This window comes from Cervus canadensis, chromosome 5, assembly GCF_019320065.1.
Source record: "Cervus canadensis isolate Bull #8, Minnesota chromosome 5, ASM1932006v1, whole genome shotgun sequence".
Taxonomy (NCBI): Eukaryota; Metazoa; Chordata; class Mammalia; order Artiodactyla; family Cervidae; genus Cervus; species Cervus canadensis.
The window spans coordinates 29,033,542-29,058,571 of record NC_057390.1 but is presented as its reverse complement, the minus strand read 5'-3'; the positions used below and the strand labels follow the sequence as shown (position 1 = coordinate 29,058,571).

Sequence of the window (25,030 nt, the reverse complement as noted above, 5' to 3'; positions counted from 1 at the left end):
ATAAATCAAAGGCAGTAGGGATAAAAATGTATAGCATATTCACAGTGTAGGTAATGTAGTGAAACAAGAGGGGTAGGTTGGGGGAATATTTTGAAAGACTGTAAACAGCAAGTTAAATTTTAAACTTTATTCGTTAAGTTTTTTATACTGATAAAGGGATATGATAAGAGTTGTAGGAAACTGGGGAAACAACAGCAGAAGAGAGACCGAAGTAAAGAAACTGATCAAGGAATGCTGATAGTGGCCAGAAAGAATTGGGGCTTGAACCTAAAGCATGGAGAATGCAAAGATCCTAAAAATATTTCAAAGGAATTAATTCAGCAGTGTTGAGTAAGAATCAGCTTTATGCTTTGTGCCTGGGCACTGGGGGTGCAGTGGTAAGCTATACGTGGTCCTTGCAACCATGGGACTTCCAGTTTATGGGTTAGAATGGTTATCTGCTAATTTTAAAATTTTTGGTTAAATTCTACTTTAAAAATTTGTGAATTACTAAACTTTCTTTTCAGTTGAAAAATTAGTCCTATGAATTTTACAGTCAGTAAGAAACTAAAAGAAAACCTAAATACCACCAAAAAGACAGTAAAATTTGCTATGTGGATTAGCCTTAACCTGGGGAAATTTTTCATTATAGGTCTCCTTGAAGAAAATGACATTTTCAGGAATGCTCAAGCAGGTGTTCTAATCAGCACTAATAGTCATCCAGTCTTGAGGAAAAACAGAATATTTGATGGATTTGCTGCAGGTTTGTATTTTCTTTTGTTACCTGTAGCTTGTTTGCTATACATTAAACTGATCCTTGGTATATCGTCTCTTCTTAAATACGTGTAAATCTATTGCTGATTCATGTCAATGCATGACAAAACCCACTGGAAAAAAAAAAACCAAAGGTGTGCAGTGTGCTGCAGAAGTCGGCCGAGTGCTTGTTTACAGTTGCTTTTAAGAGCACCCAATCCAAGTTTTGGATTCAGTCCACAGGGTTGCAGAGTTGGACATGCCTTAGTGACTGAGCTCACACAATCTAAGTTTCGGATTCTTCTACTCTAAGCCAAACTTATAATATTGTTCTTGTAGTTCAGTAGTAATTAAGAATCATTAATTGGATAAGAGTAAATACTGGCTACCATTGGGAATAAATTAAGATAAAATGCAAGCCCTCTGGCCTCACAAACAATGTTTTTTTAAAAGATACTGGAATGTAAAATTCAAGTATTATGCATATATTCAACTTTTTGCCAGTAAAGACAATTTCTTTTAATTCCAAATAACCATCTAGCTCCTGCCTACGCATATTTCTGGGCCCTGTCTTAGTTGGAGAGAAATTTTAAAATAATGTCATTATCAATAAAGTATTATTCCTTCCTTATTTTTTCATTTATATTAGTTGGAGGCTAATTACAATATTGTAGTGGTTTTTGCCTACATTGACATGAATCAGCCTTTAGCAGGGATAGAGAACTAAGTGATTCAAATAAGCTTCCATTTTTTCTTTAGATGTTAGGAATTAAAATACAGTTTACTACATTTAACATACTTTTTATATAAAAGAACTAGTTTACTACATGTGCTATATTTCAGGTTTATTTTAAGAAACTATATAAAGTGATGCATCTGCTGTTTGTAAATTTTGCTTCAGGTATTGAAATTACAAATCATGCAACTGCAACACTAGAAGGCAATCAAATTTTTAACAACCGATTTGGAGGCTTATTTTTAGCATCTGGTGTTAATGTGACAATGAAAGGTATGTTGGAATCTTGTGTTCTGCCTATAAGTGCACTAAATATGCCATGAGAAGATAATCAGAAGCCACTGCTATTCAATAATTCTTCTGTCACTGTACAGTAACCAGCAACTCAAGAGATGTATTTTGAAAGAGTTTTGTTTCAACTTATTCTGAATAGTTGGGAGTACCTTGTACAAGGAAAACTCATTTCTATTTTTACTTCATTGATAAGCCTCTTTTAAAGCTCTTAAAAACTCTATCTTAAGTCTTTATACTATAGAATATTATTCTTTCTTTCATTACAGATAACAAAATAATGAACAATCAAGACGCGATAGAAAAGGCTGTTAGTAGAGGCCAGTGTTTATATAAAATATCAAGTTATACCAGCTATCCCATGCATGATTTCTACAGGTATATTTCTCAGTTATCTTAAAAAAGGAGAGGTACTAAGGTTTTCTTTTCTAAACTGACAAGAACTCAACATTTTTAGCTTTCCCTTAAGTGTATGAGCTAAAAGAAAGTAAACTGGGTACTTGCTAATAGAATGTAACTGAAAATTATTAGCTGTCCACATTAAGTTCTGTGATCGTCTTGGAGGATCCTGTGTTTGAGACCATAAAATGTGGGAAAATGTAGTACTGTAGTAAGTGTAGATACCACTGAAAATGCAAAACATTTATATTGTTTTCCTAGACTGTCATTAAGTGTTCCTTATATCCTAGCTACCATGAGTGGTTTTAATTCCCCTCTCCACTGTATTGATTCAGTAAAGGTAGCTACTTGTTTTCCTTGGGAGACACAAAATAGGAAATTGTTATATTCCATTGAAGTCCCTTTTCAGAACTAGACTAGAACCACAAAAATTTTGGTCCTCTTAAAAGCCAAAGGTCATAGGGTAATATATAACAGATTGAAGTATTTTGAATAAGATGATCGAGGAAAATAACATAAGCTTTTGTTTTTTAGATGTCACACTTGTAACACCACAGATCGAAACGCCATATGTGTGAATTGCATTAAGAAGTGCCATCAGGGACATGATGTAGAATTTATTAGACATGATAGGTATGTATGTAGCACACTTGCTTGCTGTATTACCCAATTATTTTAGTCTCCTTACTTTCCTAATCTTTGGGTTTTCATATTTTGTTTTAGGTTTTTCTGTGACTGTGGTGCTGGAACACTGTCTAATCCTTGTACATTAGCTGGTGAGCCTACACATGATACAGATACACTATATGACTCTGCTCCACCTATAGAATCTAATACATTGCAGCACAACTGAATACCTTCCCTAAAGAAAAAGTCCTGCCATTCTAACATCATAACTTAAACGTTTTGGTTTTTTTTTTTTTTTTGAAGATTTAAAATATTTGCCCATGCTACAGGAAGAGACTGTATTAAAAATGAATACACAAGGTCAGTTGACACTATGAAGCTCAAGCTACCAAAAAGAAAGTGGCAATATATTGACTCAGGATCTCAAAGCTGGGTGTTTTAGCATTACTGTGTAAAGACTTTTGAAGGGACAGAAGTGAAGAAAATAAGCTTCAATTTTGTACAGATACCAACTTCTGAAAAAAAGCTGGTGTTTTTACAACTAGCATTGAATGCAGTCCAACTTGCAGTAGTACTCTTCAATAGACAAGCAGCTTTGTTGCTGCTTTTATGGACGTGGGTACCAATTGCTTTTGTAATATGGTAAAAATGTGAGCTAGCACTTCTGCGTTTCTTTTGATTTTTTTTAACATGTATTCAGATTGAGAAATATGATTTTAATGCTTTAATCTCATGTAGTTTGTTTTTAATTTCAAGCAAAATCTTATTGTACTTGAATGTGCCCTGTTTTGTTAGCACACCTAGACTTGCTGTAACTGTACTCATGTCCCAGTATGTACGTTCTTTCTATGAAAGAGAAAACACTAATCTTAAATTATATCCAGCAATGTTTCTGGTATCCTTTAAGAAAAGTTAAGACTATTATTTCCTTCCCTTCCCTGTGCAGCATTCAAAATCACCCCTAGAAAAAGTGAGTGTTTTAATGAGACTTCCTAGGAAGGGATGCACTGTAAAACAAAAGTATTCTTGTAACTCAGTTTTGTGAAAGGTAAAAACTACTATGTTTTAAAAGTACACTTTAGAAAGTCTCTTCAAAACAGTCCTGTATTTGAACTCTGTTCATAGTTTTTTTTTGAACAGTTAAGACAAATTGCTGGAAATTAAAACAATTTCCCGCATTAAGCTGAGACAAGTATATATACAGCCCTATACAGTTTCATAGCCCCCCCCCCCCATTTATGTGTATTGGTGACAGTGGGTATAAACAGCCTGAAAGTGTATGCATGTACCATAACATCTAGACTTAATATATTGTGGAGTATTCAATAACCATTATGTAGAAGGTAGATAAGAATTAAAAGGGTTTAATTTCCTAGAAAGAAAATGGAAAAATGGTCATTTTTAAAAAATAAAGTTTATTAGATCATAATGTTGTCTGAATTTACCACCTTTGTCAAAAGTGAACTCAAAGCTTCCAATGTAGTCTATAATTCCTCAATCAAAGTCAGCAACTTATGGACAGCTTCAGCATCCACAGTCGACCTTTCACTAGCCAGACAAACCTCCCTTAAAAGTAAAAAAAAAAGTTAGTTTGCATTTTTCACAGTGCATCATCCACCCCTTTACTGCTTTTGAAACTGCATTGTAAAGTTATATCCAATTATAGTTACCGAAATAATCGCAGTGACTGAGTCATCTTCTCAAATTCTCTTGCTTTTCTATGTCCCTTTTGAATAACCTCCTCTGGAAGATTAGCAAGCCGGGCTGCATTAAAGCCATAGCTTTTAGGACAGGCCCCCTTAATGAATTTATAGAGGAAGGTAATAGTCTCCTGGCTGGGATCTTCACACTCATTTTCTACCATACATGCCTAAAAAAGAAAAATTACATGCTGGCAATGGAAGGACCTGCTCAAAAACCAACACAATTTTTGAATAAACAATTTATACATACCATGTGTCCTAGGCGCACTGCAACATTTTGAGAATAATCTTCAACTAATGAATGGTAGTGGGTGGAAAACAACGTACGACACTTTATATTCTCAGCAAGTTCTTTAACAACTGCATTTGCTATTGCTGTCCCGTCAAATGTTGCAGTACCTCGTCCTATGAAGATATACATAAACTATACATTACACAGTCTGCCCTATTATATTCCAAGGACAGGCCTCAGAATTTTTTTAAAATGCACTGAGCATCAGCTTAGTACATCCAAAAGCACTCTGTAAACAGGCCCTCTCTAGCTACTAAGCAGGCCTGCTTATCAGCCCTTGGAGTTCAGGAATACTACTCAAGTGCCACTATGCTTCAGAAACTTCCTTTTAGTTCTCTTTAAATAGCCTTATTATCCAATTACCCCTGTATTACAATTTAAATTCTAACAGGATTTAGAAATTGCCACCTTAGTGCCAACTGTGGGGTCTATGGACAAAGGTGGGTATATTCATAGTCTTTTTCTTTAAGAAATGTGTCCTTCAGACCATTTTCCAGAAAAATAATTCTTTGTACTAATGTTTTAGAAATTTTAATGTCTTACCTAATTCATCCACAAGCACCAGAGAATGTGCTGTTGCATGTGTAAGTATACTGGCAGTTTCACTCAATTCAACAAAAAATGTACTTTCACCTTTAAAAAAAAAAAAATAGGTGATCAAAATGAGAATCCTCTTTTAACAGCAGAAACATCTTTTAGGTTCGCATCATTTGAATCTATTATGAACTACCCAGTGGTACTAAAGATTAAATTTTACTATATTACTTCTAGTATGGTAAAACTTGCATAATGAATTGTCAAATAACAGAGCCTTAGGTAGAAAAATAACTCACCTGACATTATTCTGTCTGAGGCACCAAGTCTAGTAAACACTCTATCAATTGGTGTGAGCCTACACACTTCAGCTGGTACATAACAGCCCATCTGGGCCATTATAGCTAATAGGCCAGCCTGTGAATGAGGGAGGAAAAAGTTATTTTATGACTGATATTAACAGAACAGATAGAGATATCTATGTATATCCAGAAGACAGATAATAAGCCAAGCTAATAAACATTAACTACAAGTCAGGCTGGGAGGGATTGGGGGCAGGAGGAGAAGGGGACGACAGAGGATGAGATAGCTGGATGGCATCACTGACTCGATGGACATGAGTTTGAGTAAGCTCCAGGAGTTGGTGATGGACAGGGAGGCCTGGTGTGCTGCGATTCATGGGGTCGCAAAGAGTCGGACACGACTGAGCGACTGAACTGAGAAGCCAGGCACTCTTAAACAATCTTCACAATCATAGGAAAAGTGAGGCTGAGGGCCTGCTGGCTTTAAAACCTCAGAACATATACACTAACCCACTATACTAGTGCTTCTCAACTCTGGCTGAACAGTAGGATTAAAACTATTGATGCCTAGAACCAACTGCAAACCAAACAATTTCAGAGGATGAATACACCCCAATTCCCAGGTACTTTTTTTGTTGTGCTCTCTAGATGATTTTGATTTAAAATGAAAAGGTTAAAAACCATATCACTACACTACTCCTCTCCAGTCAGTAAATTTGTACAAAGTGTATAATACAGTACAGTAGAATAAGAGGGTCAGCAAACATTTTTTGTCAAGGGCCCAGTGTCTCTGTGACATTTTTTTCTAAACTTTTTAAAAATCTAAATCATGTTTAGCTTAGGGATTTGCCAACCCCTGACAAAAGGTTAGGAAAATATATTTACTGTCTTCCCTAAAAGCAGTTCCCAACAGTTAACTAAAGGTCATGAATTATATTTGCTTTCCTGTATGAACAAGTCCAATGGTTCTAAGGCTTCCTAGAAATGAACCTAATTTAAGAACAAATGTACATTTGTATAGTTTTCATTCATTATGAATACATCTAACCTTCAAAGGAAAAGGATGCAGAGCTCATAAAAGTCATGGCCTGAACCAACTTCACCTTCTTAAGTATTTCCTTTAACATCAGGCAAATATTTGACCAATGAAATGAACATCGTTCATGACTCAAGGAGTTTTCCTTTGCTTATCAGTAAGTCAGTGACTATCGTGAGCTTTTTAGGAAACAGTGGCTTAAATGTGTAATAAATTCAAAGTTTTGTAACACCACCATTTATATAATACTTCACCTGTCTCATGAGTGTAGACTTGCCTCCCATATTTGGTCCAGTAACAAGCACACAATAAGCTTTGCCATTTTCCTCCTCCTCTTCCTCACAGCCTATTAGAATGTCATTAGGAATAAAGTCATCACCAAAAAAAGTCTTCGTAATGCAGGGATGGCGTGATCCTTTAAGGTCTAGAAAGGGAGGAGTATCTTCTTCTGGCAACAGAATTATTGGACGACACATAGGACCATCACCCCCTCGACTGTAGTTAGTCAGGCACAATAAAACATCTGGTAAAGAGAGGACAAAAGTGAGGCTTCATCATTTTTGATAAGCAACAAAGGCCCAACTTCTATAAAGTCTTTCAAAAATGCTTTTTTAATAGAGGTAACATGTTCCACTTTAGACATGGCAGGTTTTTTTATGTAAGCAGGCACTCTAGTGACATTGTTCTAACTGTATATAAATGTATATAAAATTATATACAAAGTATATAAAATGCTTTGTTCCTTACAGCACTTCATTAAGAAATCTATCCCCTCAAAGTAGAAATTGTCAAAACACAGGAAAAAACCCTCAAAAAAAAAAAAAAAAGAAAAACTTCAAAAGTGTAAAGCAAAGGCTTCAAAATAAGTTGGCCATGAAGTTTAAAGGAAAAGGAAATTATTTATGAAACTAAAGAGGTTACCTAATTACAAATACATAAACCAGGGCTCTTAGAAATAAACTCAGAAAATAAAGTGTGATAACTTGGGCTAGGAGAAAAAGGAAAGATTAAAATCTTTTCAAATATGTGTGTAGAGTGTAAAACAAACAGAGGTCAAGGGATAGCTTTAAATTAATTAACCTAAGTAGCTTGGGACGTCACTGACCCTCGTGGTTCAGTGGTTAAGGCTCCGTGCTCCCAATGCCGGGGGCACAAGTTCCATCCTTGGTCAGGGAGCTAGAGCCTGCATGCTGCAACAACAATCACAAGTGCCACAACTAAGACCTAGAGCAGCCAAATGTTTTCAAAGTGCAATGGAAACATCATGTCCTATGCACCTTTCAAAAATAGCTTAAAAGCAACATTTATCAAATACTACAAATTCAACTGAAATTTGATCAAAATATATACCCGTTACTTGAGTTTAGGGTTATGAGTCAACGGGGACTTTCCAATGGGCTGTAATTTCAATATAAAACTGGCACACAGGGCATCACTAACTAAAGCTTTAGGAACAAACATGTTGAAAGCCTTACCCAACACTGAGATGCACTCCACAGCAGCCTGCCAGTCCTTATAATTTTTATCAAAGTTATAGAACAGTCGCCTCATGCAGTCCTTTAATGATGCATCTCTCCGTTCTTCAGCATTTATCAGATTAGCCAACTTCTTCTCAATTGTTTTGGTCCAGTATCGTTTACAGCCTTTTTTGGTGGATTTCAACTCATATTCTTCTGGCAAATTACGGGTGATGAAATTCTCTGGAATTTCCAACTGGTAACGATTCCTACCAATTCCCCAGTAAACTATGGTTCTACAGCCAATTCGACTGCGCTGTTTCTCCAAGTATTCCAGGAGGCTCTGTTCATTTTCTCTTATGTCAGCAAGAGCTTGGTCATAATCAGAGTCAAATCCTGCTTTGGGAGTAATCAGTCCAGTCTTTCGAGCCTTTTCATGGTCAAAGGCTGTATCCCATCGGTTCAGTTCTGAAGTCAAATCAGGAAAGCGCCCTTTAGGATTTTTTGTCTGCAGAGTAAGGACCTGCTTGAGGATTTTAGACTTAAAGTCATCAATGACTTCTTCCATAAGCCCTATAATTTTACATATTACTTTGAATCCTTCCAGAGCAGAAAGAAAATCAATAATCTTTTTTTTGCTGTATGTGGTTTCCTCATACATTATAGCCCTGCTATCTGGGTGGTTCTGGCTCTTGAGGGGAGACCCAACATTATGAATTTTACTCAGTAGTCTCTCAAGGTCTGGAAGCTTCTTAAGAAGGTCTACAACCTCAGAGATTTTGTCAGGCACAACCATTAGGTCTTCTATGGCATCCAGGCGGTCATTGATAGCATGAGGGTTACAGAGTGGGGCGCAAAGCCACTGCTTTAAGAGCCGTTTACCAAAGGGAGTATGGCAAGTATCAATCTTCTCTAACAAGGTCCCTTCAGTAGAACCATTTGTTCCATTCAGAAAAATCTCCAAGTTGTTTAATGTCACAGCATCTAGCACCATTCGTTGATTGGCTTTAGCAAAGACAGCACCAGGTCTTGTAGCATGGACCATGTCAGAATCCAGGGGAACATATTCTTCAAAATTAGCCATTGATAAAAGCTCCTGATCAATAAGGCATTTTTTGAGGTAGAAGACACAACCACCAAGAGCAGAGAGGGCCAATTCACTCCTCTCTCCTGGTGTCAATCCAATAGAATCTGACTCTGAGGTCATACCTTTAAGCACCTGGGGTAGCATCACCCCACCTTCCTCATTTAACTTGTCTGTAAAATATCCTTCTTCAAGGAGAGTTCTCAAAGTTTTGGCTGCATCCCAAAACTGGGAGCCCGGTATCAGACCTTCCTGAAGAGAAGAGGATAACGAACTCTTGAGAATCATCTTCGTTTCCGTTGAGAGATTTCCCTTCTCAAATAAGACCTGTACCGGAGGATAGTGTGCCACTAAAGTCCTAAACCTGGAACAGTGGCGATCATCTGAAAACTGACCTATGAAGAACCTCCCTAGTGAGGTATCAACAAAGCATACTCCGTACACGCGAGTGTGGCCAGAAGACTCCTCTTCTTTCTCTTTGAGGCTAAGAAGGTACTTGCTGTAGTTCTCCGAGGGGTCACCTTCCAGCACACTGTAGGTCTGTGTACCCTTGGTAATGATCCTACAGATCTCCCTCCGCACCACTCTGTCATACTTGGATATGTGTGCCATTTTTCGGCATCGTGCCTCCATCATTTCTGGGGTCTCGGTCTGTTCTACTCGTGCTACTTTGTAGCCCTTCTGGACCAGGGAATCTGAGTATCGGCCAAATGCAATTTCAGGGAAACCAGAATGGGCCCAGTTGCCTTTCATGAATACCAGCCCTAGCTCACTGACTCCAATAAGAGCATCCATGTGGTACATCTCATAAAATTTCCCCACTTTATAAAATATGACCAGATCAAAGTTCTGAGACTTAATTTGCCACCACTTCCTCATCCCAGGAGTACAGGAATTAAGGAAATCCTCGGGCACATAGAGTGTAGATGCATCAAAATCAGGGTGATCAGGCCGCCTCCTGTGTACATCTCTTCTCTTTTCCTCCTTAAGCCACTCTAAAGTTTCATGATACCAGACAGTGGGGCGATTACTGTCATCACATCCCCCACTAATGTGGGCTTGGGATTCAGAATTTTGAGGGGCAGAGAAAGCACTCAAAGTATTCTTGGTTTCTGATGAAATGCCAGTTGCTCGTTTGGTGGCTGAAGGCATTTCCTTCCTTGAACTCTTCCTCTTGAGGGAACCATTCCCAGTTACCATTCTCTTCCGCTTTGGTGCAACTTTGACAGGGCTGTCTAGGCCTTCACTGTCACTGTCCCCCACGCCACTGCTCATTTCATCACTGCTTGCTTCCTCCTTAGTGTCTGGCTTGAATTCCACATCAGAGCCACCCATGTCACTCTCAGAGTCTGATATGACCCTTCGTTTTTTTATTTGTCGGCTACTTCGTCTGGATCCTTGCACCTTTGGCCTCACTTCCTCTTCACTCTCAATGTCATTTTCCTCTTCACTCTTATCTGATGTGTAAGGGGCACCTACCTGAGAGGCAAAGAAAGAATATTTTAAAATATAAAAGTAAAATTTGGAAAAATGACAATATTGCTAAGGAATCTCTCTCAATATGCTGCAACTTCATATATCAAGAACCCACCTCCAGAAATAAGAAACTATTTTCTTTCTCAATGGATAGTAATTTAAGTTTCACCTAAAATTAATAAAAGTGTCACAATACAGGATTAAGTGATTCTGTCATGAGAGTTCTTTCCTATTTAGTACTAATGAAGTCCTTAGGATGACCATACATGACAAAATACCCATAGGTGATGTCCTCGTTAACAGTCATAGCTGTAGAAAAAACTTATCTTTCTTCCAAGGTCATCGCTCCTCTTACAGTTGAACATATTATAGTTTACCATTCTATAAATTCCTTACTATAAAAAAAAACAACAGTAATCATTTTAGTTCTACTCCTTGCTCCTCCACAAACCAGCTCTATTTTTTTCAGCAAGGCACGTTCAGTTCTCATAGACCTCCCTCATATGTAAAGTAGTTATGAGGTTAAATGATTTCTGTCATTACCACCCAGATCTAAACATCTGATTAATGTTATGATCCCTGGTCTCAACCTCAAAATTAAGATTAAAAACATTTCTTTCTCGTTTTTTTTTTTTTTGGCTGCGCTCATTCTTTGTTGCAGTACGCAGGCTTACTTGTGGTATATGGACTTTTAGTTCCCCGATGAGGATCGAACCCACGCCCCCAGCCCTGGGAGTGCAGTCTTTTATCTACTGGGATCACCACAGAAGTGCCAGTTCCTCTTAAAATATGCATTTTATATGCCTATCTCATATAGAAAGAACAAAAGCAAGCAGCTGATAGATGACTCTGTTTATATACCAATTATTTGTTCATTTAAGATTTAATTCACTTAAAGTGACCATTAATATTTGAAACCAAGATTGTCTTTCAACCTCTTCTTACCAATCTAAAATACAACAAAAAAGTATTAGAACATAAAACTGGATCATTTCCACACCCTCATATAAAAGGTTACTATCAGACACCATAACCAATTTTATCACCATGTCCTCACTGTCCCTAGCTCTCTGTCCTGGTTACCAAAATGGTACTCCCTTCAATAAGCATGTGTGTTTCCAGCAGACTTGAGAACTTAAGTAAAAAAGGGTGCTAGACTGTTGAGGATTCTAAGTAATTGAATATGACCAGAGGTGTAAGAAAGTATGTGTGTATGAATACCAAATAAAATATATTTATATATATTTGTGTGTGTGTGTATATAGACACACACACAAGCTCCGGGAGTTGGTGATGGACAGGGATGCCTGGCGTGCTGCAGTCCATGGGGTTGCAAAGAGTTAGACATGACTGAGCAACTGAACTGAAATAAATAAAATAGGAAATTACCATTCTAATATGTCCCTCCCTACTTTTCAACATTTTCCAAACAATAGTAACAACTGCCTGTTAGCAGTGTCCCACCTCCGTCTCTTCTTCCTCCTCTGGCTCTGAGGGCTCATCACATACTGCCAACTCAAGCCTCTTAATCTTGTCTTTATTCAAGGCTTCATCTGCACGTTGCATTGCTCTGAGTATTTCAGGCTTTGCACTGTAAAAATGACCTCCTTTCTGGGCTTCCTTGGAATGTGAACCTAAAAAACACACATGTATTTATTAATAAATAAGAACAGTTGGCTGAACATTTGGCTCAATGTATAACGCTTGCCCTAAGGAGCAAGAATGATAACCATCAAGGTGTTTTGTTTTGCCAAAGGCACATGGGATCTTAGTTCCCTGACCAGGGATGGAACCTGTGCCCCTGCAATGGAAGTGCAGTCTTAATCACTAGGCGGCCAGGAAAGTCCTTCAGGTATAACTTTTAATGTCCCATTATTTTTGATTGATATAGATAAGATCAATAAAGCCTTCACAGAAGGAATTTTCAGGGTAAAACTATCAGTAAAACTGAAATTACCTATTTTACCTCCTGTAAGTTACCTTAATTGTTGGTTCACCCAGGACCACTCTCTCTTCCAGAAAGACTTCAGACTGTGGACCCTAAAACCATACCTCTACAGGTGAGACATAAGACGTAAAGGAGATTTGAGACTCTTTTTAAAAAAACATTGCTTAAGGAAGGCGAAAACTACACTGTCACTTAAATGAAGCAATGACATTAACAATGTTTGCTCCCAAGACAGTTAGCTAAGACAGATTTTTTAAAAAATCCTACTCTAAGGAATCCTAAATTTTGGGAGGATAATAACCCAGTACAGACTTTAAAGTTTCTTCAAAACAGTTGCATCAAAAATGTCTTGCTCTGTTTTAAAGTAAAACTTCCTTTATTCATTTCATTTCAAACAACTATAGTATTAAATGACATGTCTATACAGTGAGCAAAAGGTTAGATATAGACAATTATAAGGCTAATGGTACAGAATTGTTTTAGTTCTTTTCCAAGAGGCCTAACTAGGAATGTCTGTTCTCTTCTTCTACCTGAATATAACTACAGCTGCAAAACAAACCTGAATTTGTCTAACAGATCCAAACACTGCACCACTCACTTCTTTCAGTATATTAAAACTGATGGGACATTCTAAATTTCCATGGAATTAGCAACTTTTATGAGCTGACTAAAACAAAGCTGCAATTTCTTACTTCTCTAAAGAGCTACACCAAAACTACAAACTGCAGCAGTCAGAATCATTTGAGTGGCTCTGAACTTTCCCAAAGTACCTGTTACAGCTGTGCTCACCCCGCCTGCACCACCACCATTCCCCCAAACCTCTAATGCAAACTGCAACCCAAGACCATCCCCGCCACCAGAGGCCTCCTGTTTTCATGCACACCTCTTTGCTGATTTATTCACATACACATTTTGCAACAGTTTGGAAATTTAAAGGGCAAAGAGCCAAATGCACAGCGGTAACTTTATAAAATAATTACAACATAAAAGTAAACTTTTTTGATCTCTTTTTAAAGCCATCTTTTGCCAAGGCTTGGTTTAGCATCTCAAAATTGTCCTGGAAAAAGACCTCATTTATCTTCTGGTCCAACTTGCGTGTATGCAAACAGAAGTTACTCTGGCCAAGATTATACAGCCAATTAATAGACGACGGAAGTAAACTCTCTCACTCTGTTCTCACCCTGCACATCAGGTTTCTACACAGGCCCATCTGCCCTGCAGGATGAGGAGCACTATGGCCGAAAGGGCATGATTCCCAGGCTTCTGGGACACTGACCGCTGTTCTGATTCCAAGATACTGAGTTCAGCAATGTCCTAGCCAGGAGTCTGAAGACAATGGAAAGACCCTGCAGTCACACTGTGCATGCACTGCAGGAGACGGACAGGGTGCAGCCACCTAGGTGACCATACACGCAGGACTGCTGATGTCTGTGATAAATGAGGCTGGGCCTGGGAAGAGTGAGTCACGGTTCCAGAAGTCTGGTTTCTGATGTGAAACTCAACTCAGATGTGCTCATAAGGTGAGCATTTTGAAGCCGAGGTCGCATGCACCTCCACCTGTCCTAGAGTATGTCACTGATCTATATGTTCCGTATCTTGGCTACACTGTCTTTCTTTTGGAACCTTTTAAGATAGGAACACTGTTTATTTTTTTCATGTCTGAATCTGGCATTGTCGTCCATCATGAGATCCAATCATGAAATCATTTTTCCTTTAAGGATTTGATATTGCTATAAGTCACTCAGAAGGGCAGAAATAAAAATTCAACTCCACACTACAAACTGGCCGAAGATCAGCTACATCTTATCCTTTTCCCATGCTAGAAGCTTTTACCACACCCACTCTTAACAATTTATTGGAGTAAAATAATGCTTAAATGCACTATGTAGGAGACACTAACATGCAGACTCATGTGTGTGGGCTCTATCTTACAAACATACCCAACCTGCAAAGTAAATCTCTTACCTGTATATGGCTTTAATAGCCTTCTGCTGACCCAGCCCCGTGTTGGGCTGTCATCAAAAAACTGTACATGAACTCGGGCAGACTTTCCTTTCTCACGGATGAATGTTCCATCAAAAGGGTGGTTGTAAACCAGGCAAGGCCACCAAGGGTAACCCTCCATCTTGGCCCAAACCAAATCACCTGGTGAGAAGTCACAAGAACTGCTGCCAAGAGAAAATACATAACTTGGTTAATATTTTGTTAAGTTACATTAAAGGCAATTACCTACAAGAAAGCAGTTCTAAGGAAGGTATCTTAAGACACCTTTGAAATTTTCTGGCATTAATATTCAGGCACAGAAATTCTAAAAGTAATGCTTTTTTAAAATCAGATTTTCAAAATCATAAGCAAATATCACAAGACAACACAACTGTAATGGTATTAAAGTCAGAAATTATCTCAGAATTATTCAAGGTTTAAAAACTATGGCAGAATTCTGATAGACTGGTAATAGCAGGAAAAAGACAAACTCATTGTATATGTAATCCAAATTATGAGTAACACCTGTACTAACACATGTATACATTAGGAACAGGATCTGACCCAAAGTATTAATAAAATACCAAGCTATTGCCTACATAAATTTGCTATACTTACATTAAAAATTATTTAATTAAAACTTTGCTCCAGTGTATTCCAAATACCCCAAAAGCTAGCAGACTAATTAATACCCCTAGCCCATCCCTAAAAATCTAGTTTTGTGGGAAAACTTAAGAGGTAAGTATGTAATGTGCCCAAAATAGTTGTGTACACAAATAGTTATATAAATAAGCCTACAGAATCAACAGGAGATCTAATCTTCACAAAAACTGACTTAGCCCTGAAGATTTCCTGAGAAAGGGAGAGGAAGGGAAGAAGTATACAGGAGTCCCTCAGTGATAGAGAGGCCACAATGGATAAACCCTGCTCCAGTACTATATACCATGGTTTTCTAAGCCTGCTTCAAGGTTTGCACTGAACAATGACAAATGTAAAATGTATTACAAAACAGAATATTTTAGACAGTTTAGAATAATCAATTGAGGCCACCTTAATGAGGCTCAATCATAAAACTGAAGTATTTCTTTCTTCAAAAAATGTGGATGTGGATATCCCTATACTAGGCAGAAAAGAAACCAGAACAGAAGCATGGCTTCAGCTGGTGCTTACATCCAGCGCCTTTAAAGCACATTCTTTCAACTTAGCAAACTATAGTGACCAGCATGAGTTTGTAATTATTGCTGTCAAACACCACAGGGGTCATCTTCAGACAGGGAGCTGTGTCTGCACAATTCAGGTGTCTTTAAGTGTTTCCTCCTTACTAACATATCCATTTGTTAAAGAGGAGACAAAGATCCTTATCTCTGTGTGGAACTGTAGAGCAGGCGTTCCCTTAACTTAGCCAGGCAACCACTTAACCACAAAGTCTATCACACTGGGATCAGGAAACCACAAGCTTTCCTTGTATGTTAGGTCCTGAGAGTACCCTAAATCTGTACCCTTTCCTGTTGCTAACAGAGGGAAATAATCTTTGTCGTATATAAATACACTATCAGAACTGAATCTGAACTCTCTTAACAGTAACTTCTAGAAAACTGGCCAGAGCAAATACATGTTATGCCAATGAACATGTCTCCTCATAGGAAGCATATTTCTGGCTGTAAGGTCTTCAGACATCAGACTACGAACTGTTGGCCAAAGTCGATTTTTCTGAGGGGAACCAGTAAAGATACTCATCAGTTCAGCCTGATTGCCCTTCATCCCTTAAGAGGTGAAATTTGGTGTGTATATCAAGAGGCCTTAACTCATCACTGGCTAGTTTGAAGCAGTTCCTCCCCTAGGTGAGCTCAGGCTGGCCAGAAAGGAGTCAGGTTTACAAAGTGTTCAGTTCAGTCATTCAGTCATGTCTGAGTCTTTGCGACTCCATGGACTGCAGCACTGCAGGCCTCCCTGTCCATCACCAACTCCCGGAGCTTGCTCAAACTTATGTCCATTGAGTCGGTGATGCCATCCGCCGTCTCATCCTCTGTCGTCACCTTCTCATCTCGCCTTCAATCTTTCCCAGCATCAGGGTCTTTTCAAATGAGTCAGTTCTTCGCATCAGGTGGCCAAAGTACTGGAGTTTCAGCTCCAGCATCACTCCTTACAATGAACACTCAGGACTGATCTCCTTCAGGATGGACTGGTTGGATCTCCTTGCAGTCCAAGGGGCTCTCAAGAGTCTTCTCCAACACCACAGATCAAAAGCATCAATTCTTCGGCACTCAGCTTTCTTTATAGTCCAACTCTCACATTCATACATGACTCTTGGAAAAACCATAGCTTTGACTAGATGGACCTTTGTTGGCAAAGTAATGTCTCTGCTTTTTAATATGCTGTCTAGGTTGGTCGTAGTTTTTCTTCCAAGGAGCAAACATCTTTTAATCTCATGGCTGCAGTCACCATCTGCAGTGATTTTGGAGCCCCCAAAAATAGAGTGTCACTGTTTCCATTGTTTCCCCATCTATTTGCCATGAAGTGATGGGACCAGATGCCATGATCTTAATTTTCTGAATGTTGAGTTTTAAGCCAGCTTTTTCACTCTCCTGTGTCACTTTCATACAAAGTGTTAGTGCTTTGTAAAAGTGAAGACTGTTTTCCTTGCCCATGTGAGGGTAAGGACTAAGGTATGGCTAATTCAACAGTAGCTATTTCATTACATGTCTATAAAAGTTACACATTCTTTAGAACAGAATTAGTGCATCAGAGACTTTGACAAGAATGAACATCTTGGTGGTACATTTGAAGTTCAAGGGAGCAGGACACCCCCAAACTAATAATTCTATTTTATCTCGTGTGAAGCAACAAAGTACTTGCAAGTATCTCAGGTGTCTTAGAAACTAAATATGTAGATCAAAATTCTTGAGCAAAAAATATGAGATGGCCACACTTGCCTCCTTAAAGTTCCTGTCTATCCTCAATTAAGAGTAACTCAAGTTTCCAGCTGAGACCCAAGACATGGGGGGAAAACTTTGAGTTCTATACCTTTAACAGTACTAAGTTAATCTAGTTTTTATCCCAAAGGAAATTTGAGCTTTCTCTCTAAGACTGTTACCTTAAAACTCTTGTCATTTGTATAAAAGTGTACAAACTGTACAACAAATTGTAAAATGGTGTTCAAAGGTTTCAAATTGACATAGGTTCCTTTCCAAGCAACCAACTTGAAAATGTAATGTCTTCAGGGCTTCTCTGGTGGCTCAGTGGTAAAGAATCCGCCTGCCAATGCAGCAGACACGGGTTCGAGCCCTGATCTGGGAAGATCCCACATGGGGTGGAGCACCTAAGCCTGGGCACCACAACTGCTGAGCCTGAGCTGCAACTCCTGAAGCCGGAGTGCCCTGGAGCCCTTGCTCTGCAACAGGAGAAGCCACAGCAATGAGAAGCCTGCACACAAGGCAACTAGAGGGGCCCCTGCTCGCCACAACCAAAGAAAAGCCCTCACAGCAATGACAGCACAGCCATAAGTAAAGAAAGAAATAATTTTTAAAATTTAATGTCTTTAACTTTATTTGAAAGGCAAATAAATGTGCATCCTCACTACAGGAAGAAACACATAAAAAGCTAATTACAATCATCAGATCTGTAAAGCTAAAATGCCATCATAAATTGAATTGTTTAAAAACAAAATTGTTCTTCAACATCACCTCACCCTAAACATAAACTTATACTTACAGAATCTTATTTATGTATAAAGTAACTCTGCTGTTAAGAATGGGGGGTGGGGCGGGGGCCGGGGGTGGGGTGGGCGCAGGCGGAATGGATTCCCTGGTAGTCCAGTGGTTAGGACACAAAGCCTAGTGTAGTGGAAGAAAGTGGAAGTACTCTAAATGCTAAGACTAAAAATGTAGCTAAGAAAAAAAAAATGGATAGTTTCCCCAATGTTAAAAGGCTTTTCAGAAAAATACTCTTTTTAAGTTACTTTCTATGTGCAAACGAATTCTTTAAAGGTAATTTAAAATTTTTATCTCTAGTAGTTGTGCAGTCTCCACAGAATATCAAAATAAAAGGAACATAAATTTTAATCCATGCAAATATTCAGATTTTTACCAATACTAATACCATATTTTAAAGTATGTAACTATTACTTAAGCATGGGATCACAGTGGAATGCACTATAATTTGAATATCTGCTATTTTTCATACGTTGATCCTTAAAGAGCCAGAGGACCTTATAAAATCAGAGATGGATACAAATGGTTCTACTTGAAACTTTAACAGTCAGATTCAGCCTTTACTGTATTTTAACATTTGGCTCCCATTTCCTGACAATCTTAATACATTCTTTCTCTTTTCAAATAACTAGGACTGTGTTAAACATTAACAAGGATCATCAAACCCTATGCAGTGCAAATCCAATTTGAAAATATCTAGGCCAAAAAGTCACTTTACAATGTAGAATGGGTTCCTCTTAGAACCCAATGTGAAATCCCAAAATAAATATGGGAATTAGCCTATGATATACTTTATAAATATGATTCAACTATGATTTTACAAGTGGTTTTTGTTTTCTGGCTGCGCCACACACCTCTGTGGGATTTCAGTCACCCGAGAAAGGGCCCAGCTGGGCCCCTGGCAGAGAGAGTGGGGTCCTGACCACTGACCGCCTGGGAGTTCACTTTACAATTGTTTTTAAAATGATAATATATCTCAAATGTCTGATATTCTTGGGATTTTTAAAGACAGCTTTAAAAAGGTGACAGTTCAGAAAAGCAAGTGTAAAACATACAACTAAAACACAACTTCATACAACTAAAAATAAGAAATGACTTAATAAAGCTAAATATACATGACAAATCTTTACACTTTTGCTTGAAAAAATGCCATTATTTTTGCTCCCTCTTTAGCCCATTACCTTGGTGTCAATTATTAGTTGTGCCCCAAATTTATAAGCAACATTTCTGTCTACTTTTAAAAACAGAATCAGTAGATACAAAAAGCAATGCTAGAATTTGCTCCTATAAACAATAAAAGTTAGACTGGCTATGTGTAAAAAAAATTTGTGTATATAAACACAAGTTTCACAAAGTTGTGTATATAAACACAAGTTGGCTCAAGCCAACTACCTATCAGTGCTTGTATCTACTTCTCAACGTAGACCATTAGAGAAGGCCCCTACCCTCAAATAGCTAATGAGAAAACAGAAGTAAGCAGAGAAGTTACTACCAAGGGCTCCCATCACACCTACCCATCTACCTGCACCTCTCTGCCCTTCACCTGGCTTTCCTTCCTTTGGCTTGGATAACTACGGCATCTATCACTTATGCATGAGGTCTAGGGCAACCATATAAATTATCATCCAAACTGGCCTCTAAAACTATTTCCTAAATATTATTAGAAAAGAAGCCTATAAAAAAACTAAAACCAGCGCTCTTCGGAAAGCAGCTCAAGGAGCAGGGACAACTGACAGTCGTCATCAGAATGAAAAGTTCTGAGATAATGTTAAAAAGTTATAAATGCCAGCTAAGAGGCTCCTTCTGGCCCAATTATTATGACAAGTTCAGCATCTTCTTAGTTAAATCGATTAAATCAAGTTAAGTCTGTGAAACCAAGTCCACCATGATACTTTTTTAAAAGCCTGAATTCTTTTCTTACAAAAAATATTATATTAGGTGTGATATTATTTAGAATATATTACTATAAATAGATTTAACTGTATGAAAAGTAGAAGGAAAGGCACCTACAACTAGGGCAGATTGTTACCTTTAACTAAAGGCTCTTACGGGGAAAAAAAAAATTCTTGTCACGGTCTGACACACCACTCCTATAAATGAATACAAGGCACACACTTAAAATTTTTTACTGTCCTCATTTCTCATAATCAACAGATAATTACTGAAACGAGATTGCAAAAAATAAACCAGCTAAGATTTGCTTTAAAAAGCCAGATTAACGTAGTCAGAAGCCTTGCTCACAGATCTTTCAATTGTCTTAATAAGCTAGAGGGGACTTCCCTAGTGGTCCAGTGGTTGAAATTTCACCTTCTGATGCAGGGGGTGTGGTTTCCATCCCTGGTCTGGTCTAGGAGCTAAGATCCCACACGCCTCCCGGCCAAAAAACCAAAACATAAAACAGAAGCAGTATTGCAACAAATGTAATAAAGACTTAAAATTTAAAAAAAAAAAAAAGGCTACAGAAGAAATGAAGTACTGAGAAGCAAGCCCAGACTGCACAGACCTACATCCTGCAGCCATTTACTCAAACTGATGTCACCTTAACTGCTTCCTCTTTCTCAACCCAGGTGAAAAAAACACTTTTGCATCACACCTGACAAAGACCCTAGGGGAAGGAAAGAAAAAAGACAAAACACTTTAACAGTGGTACACAAAAGGAAACTAAAAGACAAATGACCACTGAAAGATGCTCAAGTTCTTTCAACTGACCCCTAGGCAAAGTCCAAATGTTTTGTAGCCCATCAGCAGAGACTGGATCTCCTCATACCTAAGGCTCCGGCCTCCTGTTTTCATTCTCAATTTGCAGGACCTTCCTCTTCCTGCACCAGCTTCCTAAAACCCCCTCACCTCTACAGCAGTTGAGCTAACTTCTACTTATCTATCCTCTGGTCTCAGCCTTAGAGCTGAAAGCCTACCCTGACCCATACATACCCCATCCTCCCCCCAAAGTGAACAGAGCTCACCGGCTCTGCTCCTGCTCTAAAACTGCCTTTTCGCTTGTCCAGCTCACTCTTATATCCAGGTTCCACAACGCCCATACTATGCCTGCCAGAGGAGGTACGTTAACATTTGTTAGGCGAAGGCCAAATCTATCTAATGAATGGAGAGTTCTTTAGAAACCTAGAATCAAATGCCCATTGTTCTTGAATACCCTGAAAGCAGTCCTATAGAGTAGGTGGTCAAGTGTAAACAATATATTCTTTTTTAAGTCTTTTATGAGTTTCCAAAATTCAGACCTCCAAAAAAAAAAAACCACAAACTGCATATGCTATTCAAAATATAAAGCACAACCATACAACAAATAATTCCATCTGTTTAGAATGGATGCAGGAAGAATCAAATTCAAGTTTAGGTGAAAGAAACGCTTTGTACCTCTCTTACCATGCATCTGTTACAGAGGATGCACATGTAGGGAAGGAAAAAAATTATTTTGGAAAAATATTTAATTTTCACTGGAGTATAACTGTTGTACAATGTTGTGTTAGTGTGGTGTACAGTAAGTCAATCAGCTATACTTATACATATAACCCCTCTTTTTCAGATTTCCTTTCCATTAGGTCACCACAGAACACTTGAGTTCCCTGAGTTATATAGTAGGTTCTCATTAGTTATCTATTTTACGCATAGTATCAATAGTGTACACATCAATCCCAATCTCCCAATTCATCCCACCCCCCAGGGAAAATATTTTTCCGTCCACCCATCTGAGTTCTTGGCTGAGAGATACAAAGGGAAACTGAGCAACACTCCTGGAGACGGCCCACATTACCACCTTAAACCACTGTCTTCAGCTATAGACAAAGGAAAGACAGGGGGCCGGGGAGGGAGACCAGGGAGGTTACCAAGAAAAGAACAAAAAACAAGGATATGTTTGTTATTAAGATTTCAGTCCAGTGCCTATAGAATCTCCCTTCTCTTCTTAGTACAGAGAGGCAGGCATCCTTACAAATGGAGATTTCCCTTTTAAATGTAAATTTCCCTTACAGAAGAATAACTTCTACTGTTCTCAGAGGTTCTCCCCTGTCTTCCCCTTCTCAAAAATACTCAGCTCAAAATAACCTCTATGCCAGAGGCACATTCTGGGGTAGCAAATCCTGCCACTCTTCAGGCAACTACATAAACTTCCTGAGAGGGTCGCTTGGAGAATTACAGCTGCACTTTGAAAAATCTGTGGGACGCCTAAAACGCAAGACATTCTAAATCAACTACTCAGCTCTCTGATCTTGAATGTGTTCTCTTTTTTTGTACCACTATTTCACCCGTTCAGACAGCTGCCATTACACTTTATGCCTAATACAATACATGGGATACAATAAGTGAGAGCTTTTCAAAATGTCGCCCGCTACTTCAACAAAGGCCTGCTAAACCCTGAAACACCACCAAACTGCCTAGGAGAGGAAGACACCGCCGGGCAGGCTTAGCCTTTATCACGTTCATACCTCTCTCCCAGAGCCAGATCAAGGCCTTTGGGGGCTCTCAATTCAGGAAAAAATTACAGTCCCCCATCCTCCCCTGAAAGCCCCAACAAAAGATGCACTATTTCGGGGAGTGCTTTCGGTCTATCGGTTAGGATTCCGCGCTGTTACTGCCATGGCCCAAGTTCAATGCCTGGTCCCCGAACTTAGATCCCGAGAGTTTCCCTGGTGAGGCAAAAAAAAAAAAAAATGCACTATTTCTTAAACTAACATTATTTTCAACTCGCACAATACTTCCAGGTGTCAAAATTAACATTAAATTAAGCTTTCCATCTGTTTTGATGCATATGCAATCTATCTACACGTTGACCCAGCTTGGTCCCCGCACTTTCTGCTCCCCTCCCCTGCTAACTCGGACCAATCAGGCCCCTTGGTTTACCAGCTGACACACCCCCGCGCTCTAAACTTGCAGTCCACCCCCCAGTGTTAGTCGCTGAGTAGAGTCGTGACTTTTTGCAACTCCAAAGACTGTAGCCCACCAGGTTCCTCTCTCCATGGAATTCTCCAGGCAAGAATAATGGAGTGGGTATCCATTCGCTTCTCTAGGGGATCTTCCCGATTCAGGGATAGAACCGGGGTCTCCCGCATTGCCGGCAGATTCTTCACCTTCTGAGCCGCCAGGGAGGCCCCAAGATTACCGCAGAAGGTAACACTCACCCACCCCAACAGCCCACACACCCACCCCGCCAGAGGCTTCGCGTCCGAGGCTCTAATCCAAACATCGAGGATGTTCCTCGAGCAACTAGCGGGCTCGAAATGGACCATCCCGGCTCTGATGGGGGAACATCCTCCGGATATCCCACTCGAAGCACGCCGCGCCCCCACAACCTGCAGGTTCCCGGCGTCCATCCCTGCCGCAGGCATTCGTCCTTCCTGCCACCCCTCCCCCGCCCGGGGCAGGCGCCACCCCTCCCTCGCCCAGAGGGCGCACCGCGCGCCGCGCAGGCCAGCTTTTTCTTCCCGCCCCACCCCCAGTACTCCCTTCTCCCCTTTCTCCTTCCTACTCCAAGCACCTTCCACTCCTCCTCCCGCACCTGGCGGACTTCTCCTCCTCCACCTCCGAACTAAGCGCGTCCTCCCCTCCACCCCCACCCCTTCTCCTGGCATGGCCGATTTCCTCGCACCCTGTTTACAAGCTACACCCCCAAAGCTCCCTGCACTCTTTCAAGCAGCCCCACCTCCTCCGAGCCCAGGGCCTGGACGCGCAACCCTAGCCCCGCGAGGCCACCTCCCTGCACCGCCCCCCCCACGCCGCTACCTGGCGGGGACCGCAGGGGAGGCCGACTTCCGCAGCCCTCCGTTGAGGTTCCTGGCCTCGGCCCGCGACGTGGTACCCGCTAGGGGCTCAGGCCCGGCCTCGCTCCAGGCCGCATCCCCGCCTGGGGAAGGGGAGGCCCGGGTAGCAGCGGCGGCGGCGCTGCTTCCACTTGAGGCTCTGACGGGGGCTTTGTTGGCATTATTCACGGCTGGAGACTTAGGGAAGAAGCTATACAGCGTGCTCTGTCGCGACATAGCCACAGAGGCCGAGGCTCAACCGCTCCGTCGGACCGAGCAACTAGAGGCAAGGCATCTACCGCGCGGGGCCTGCTGGCGGGAAATCTGGGGGGAGGTGCGCTCCGCGGGAGGAACTCTGGCCCCAGCGGCCAATCGGCAGGCGCCTGGGCGTGCGCGGGCGGCGTCACTGGCGGCGCGCGTCCGACCCCGCCCCCTCGGGCGCCAAGAGACGTGGGGAGAGGCGGGGTCAGCCCGCCGCTGCGCGGGGCAGTAGCCCGTGGTGCTGGCATCCGCTCGCGCCTAGGCGGGTGAGGTTCGAGGCTGGATAGGACTGGAAACCTCAACCTACATAAAACCTGCGCGGCTGCGGGCCTCCCCACTTCGGAAAGGCGTTCGTCTTTGAAAGGGAATCTAGAGTCACTGGAGCTGCGATCACATAGCGGCCGGTGTGTGCCTAGGGCGTGCACCGCCTAGACAGTGTAAGGGGGTAAGCCCAACGGTCACGGAAAGAGACCCTTGTGGAGAAACGCCTGCCAGCGCCTGCGTGAAAATCCTGCGGTTAGATTCCATACCCAAGGAGCCGGAAGAAAAAAAAAAGATCCAGACTTCCAGACTTAAATCAGCAAATCAAGTCTCATGTTCACTTTCTATTCGCAAAGCATTGCACATAGTAGGTACTTGATATTCTACAATTGAATGCTAAGTGGCAAGCCCTGTAAGAGTTTATGATGTCTTACCACCTACATGGCTT

At 40.4% G+C, this 25,030-nt stretch overlaps 2 protein-coding genes across 4 annotated transcripts in view; one reads left to right on the top strand and one right to left on the bottom strand.

Moving 5' to 3' along the window:
- The window catches only part of FBXO11 (F-box protein 11), a 108,278-nt gene extending 104,064 nt beyond the window's left edge, over positions 1 to 4,214 (top strand). For both annotated transcript variants that reach the window (XM_043468510.1, XM_043468509.1), the window contains exons 19-23: positions 632 to 742; positions 1,634 to 1,741; positions 2,029 to 2,137; positions 2,693 to 2,791; positions 2,882 to 4,214. In XM_043468510.1, coding sequence (XP_043324445.1) covers positions 632 to 742; positions 1,634 to 1,741; positions 2,029 to 2,137; positions 2,693 to 2,791; positions 2,882 to 3,011 — 557 coding nt within the window. In that variant the 3' untranslated portion in view covers positions 3,012 to 4,214. The remainder of the gene's footprint in view (positions 1 to 631; positions 743 to 1,633; positions 1,742 to 2,028; positions 2,138 to 2,692; positions 2,792 to 2,881) is intronic.
- MSH6 (mutS homolog 6) lies at positions 4,181 to 24,393 on the bottom strand. Of its 2 annotated transcripts, none has more exons than XM_043468508.1 (10): positions 24,044 to 24,393; positions 14,583 to 14,782; positions 12,134 to 12,303; positions 8,128 to 10,672; positions 6,907 to 7,175; positions 5,614 to 5,731; positions 5,324 to 5,413; positions 4,739 to 4,893; positions 4,456 to 4,655; positions 4,181 to 4,351 (listed from the first exon to the last, which is right to left on the bottom strand). In XM_043468508.1, the coding sequence occupies exons 1-10, from the start codon at positions 24,295 to 24,297 to the stop codon at positions 4,270 to 4,272; spliced, it is 4,083 nt and encodes a 1,360-aa protein (XP_043324443.1). In that variant the 5' UTR covers positions 24,298 to 24,393; the 3' UTR covers positions 4,181 to 4,269. The 2 variants fall into 2 exon arrangements, with proteins under 2 accessions (XP_043324443.1, XP_043324442.1); XM_043468507.1 differs by having other exon boundaries at positions 14,583 to 14,785; positions 24,044 to 24,392.
- Positions 24,394 to 25,030: the final 637 nt, after the last annotated feature.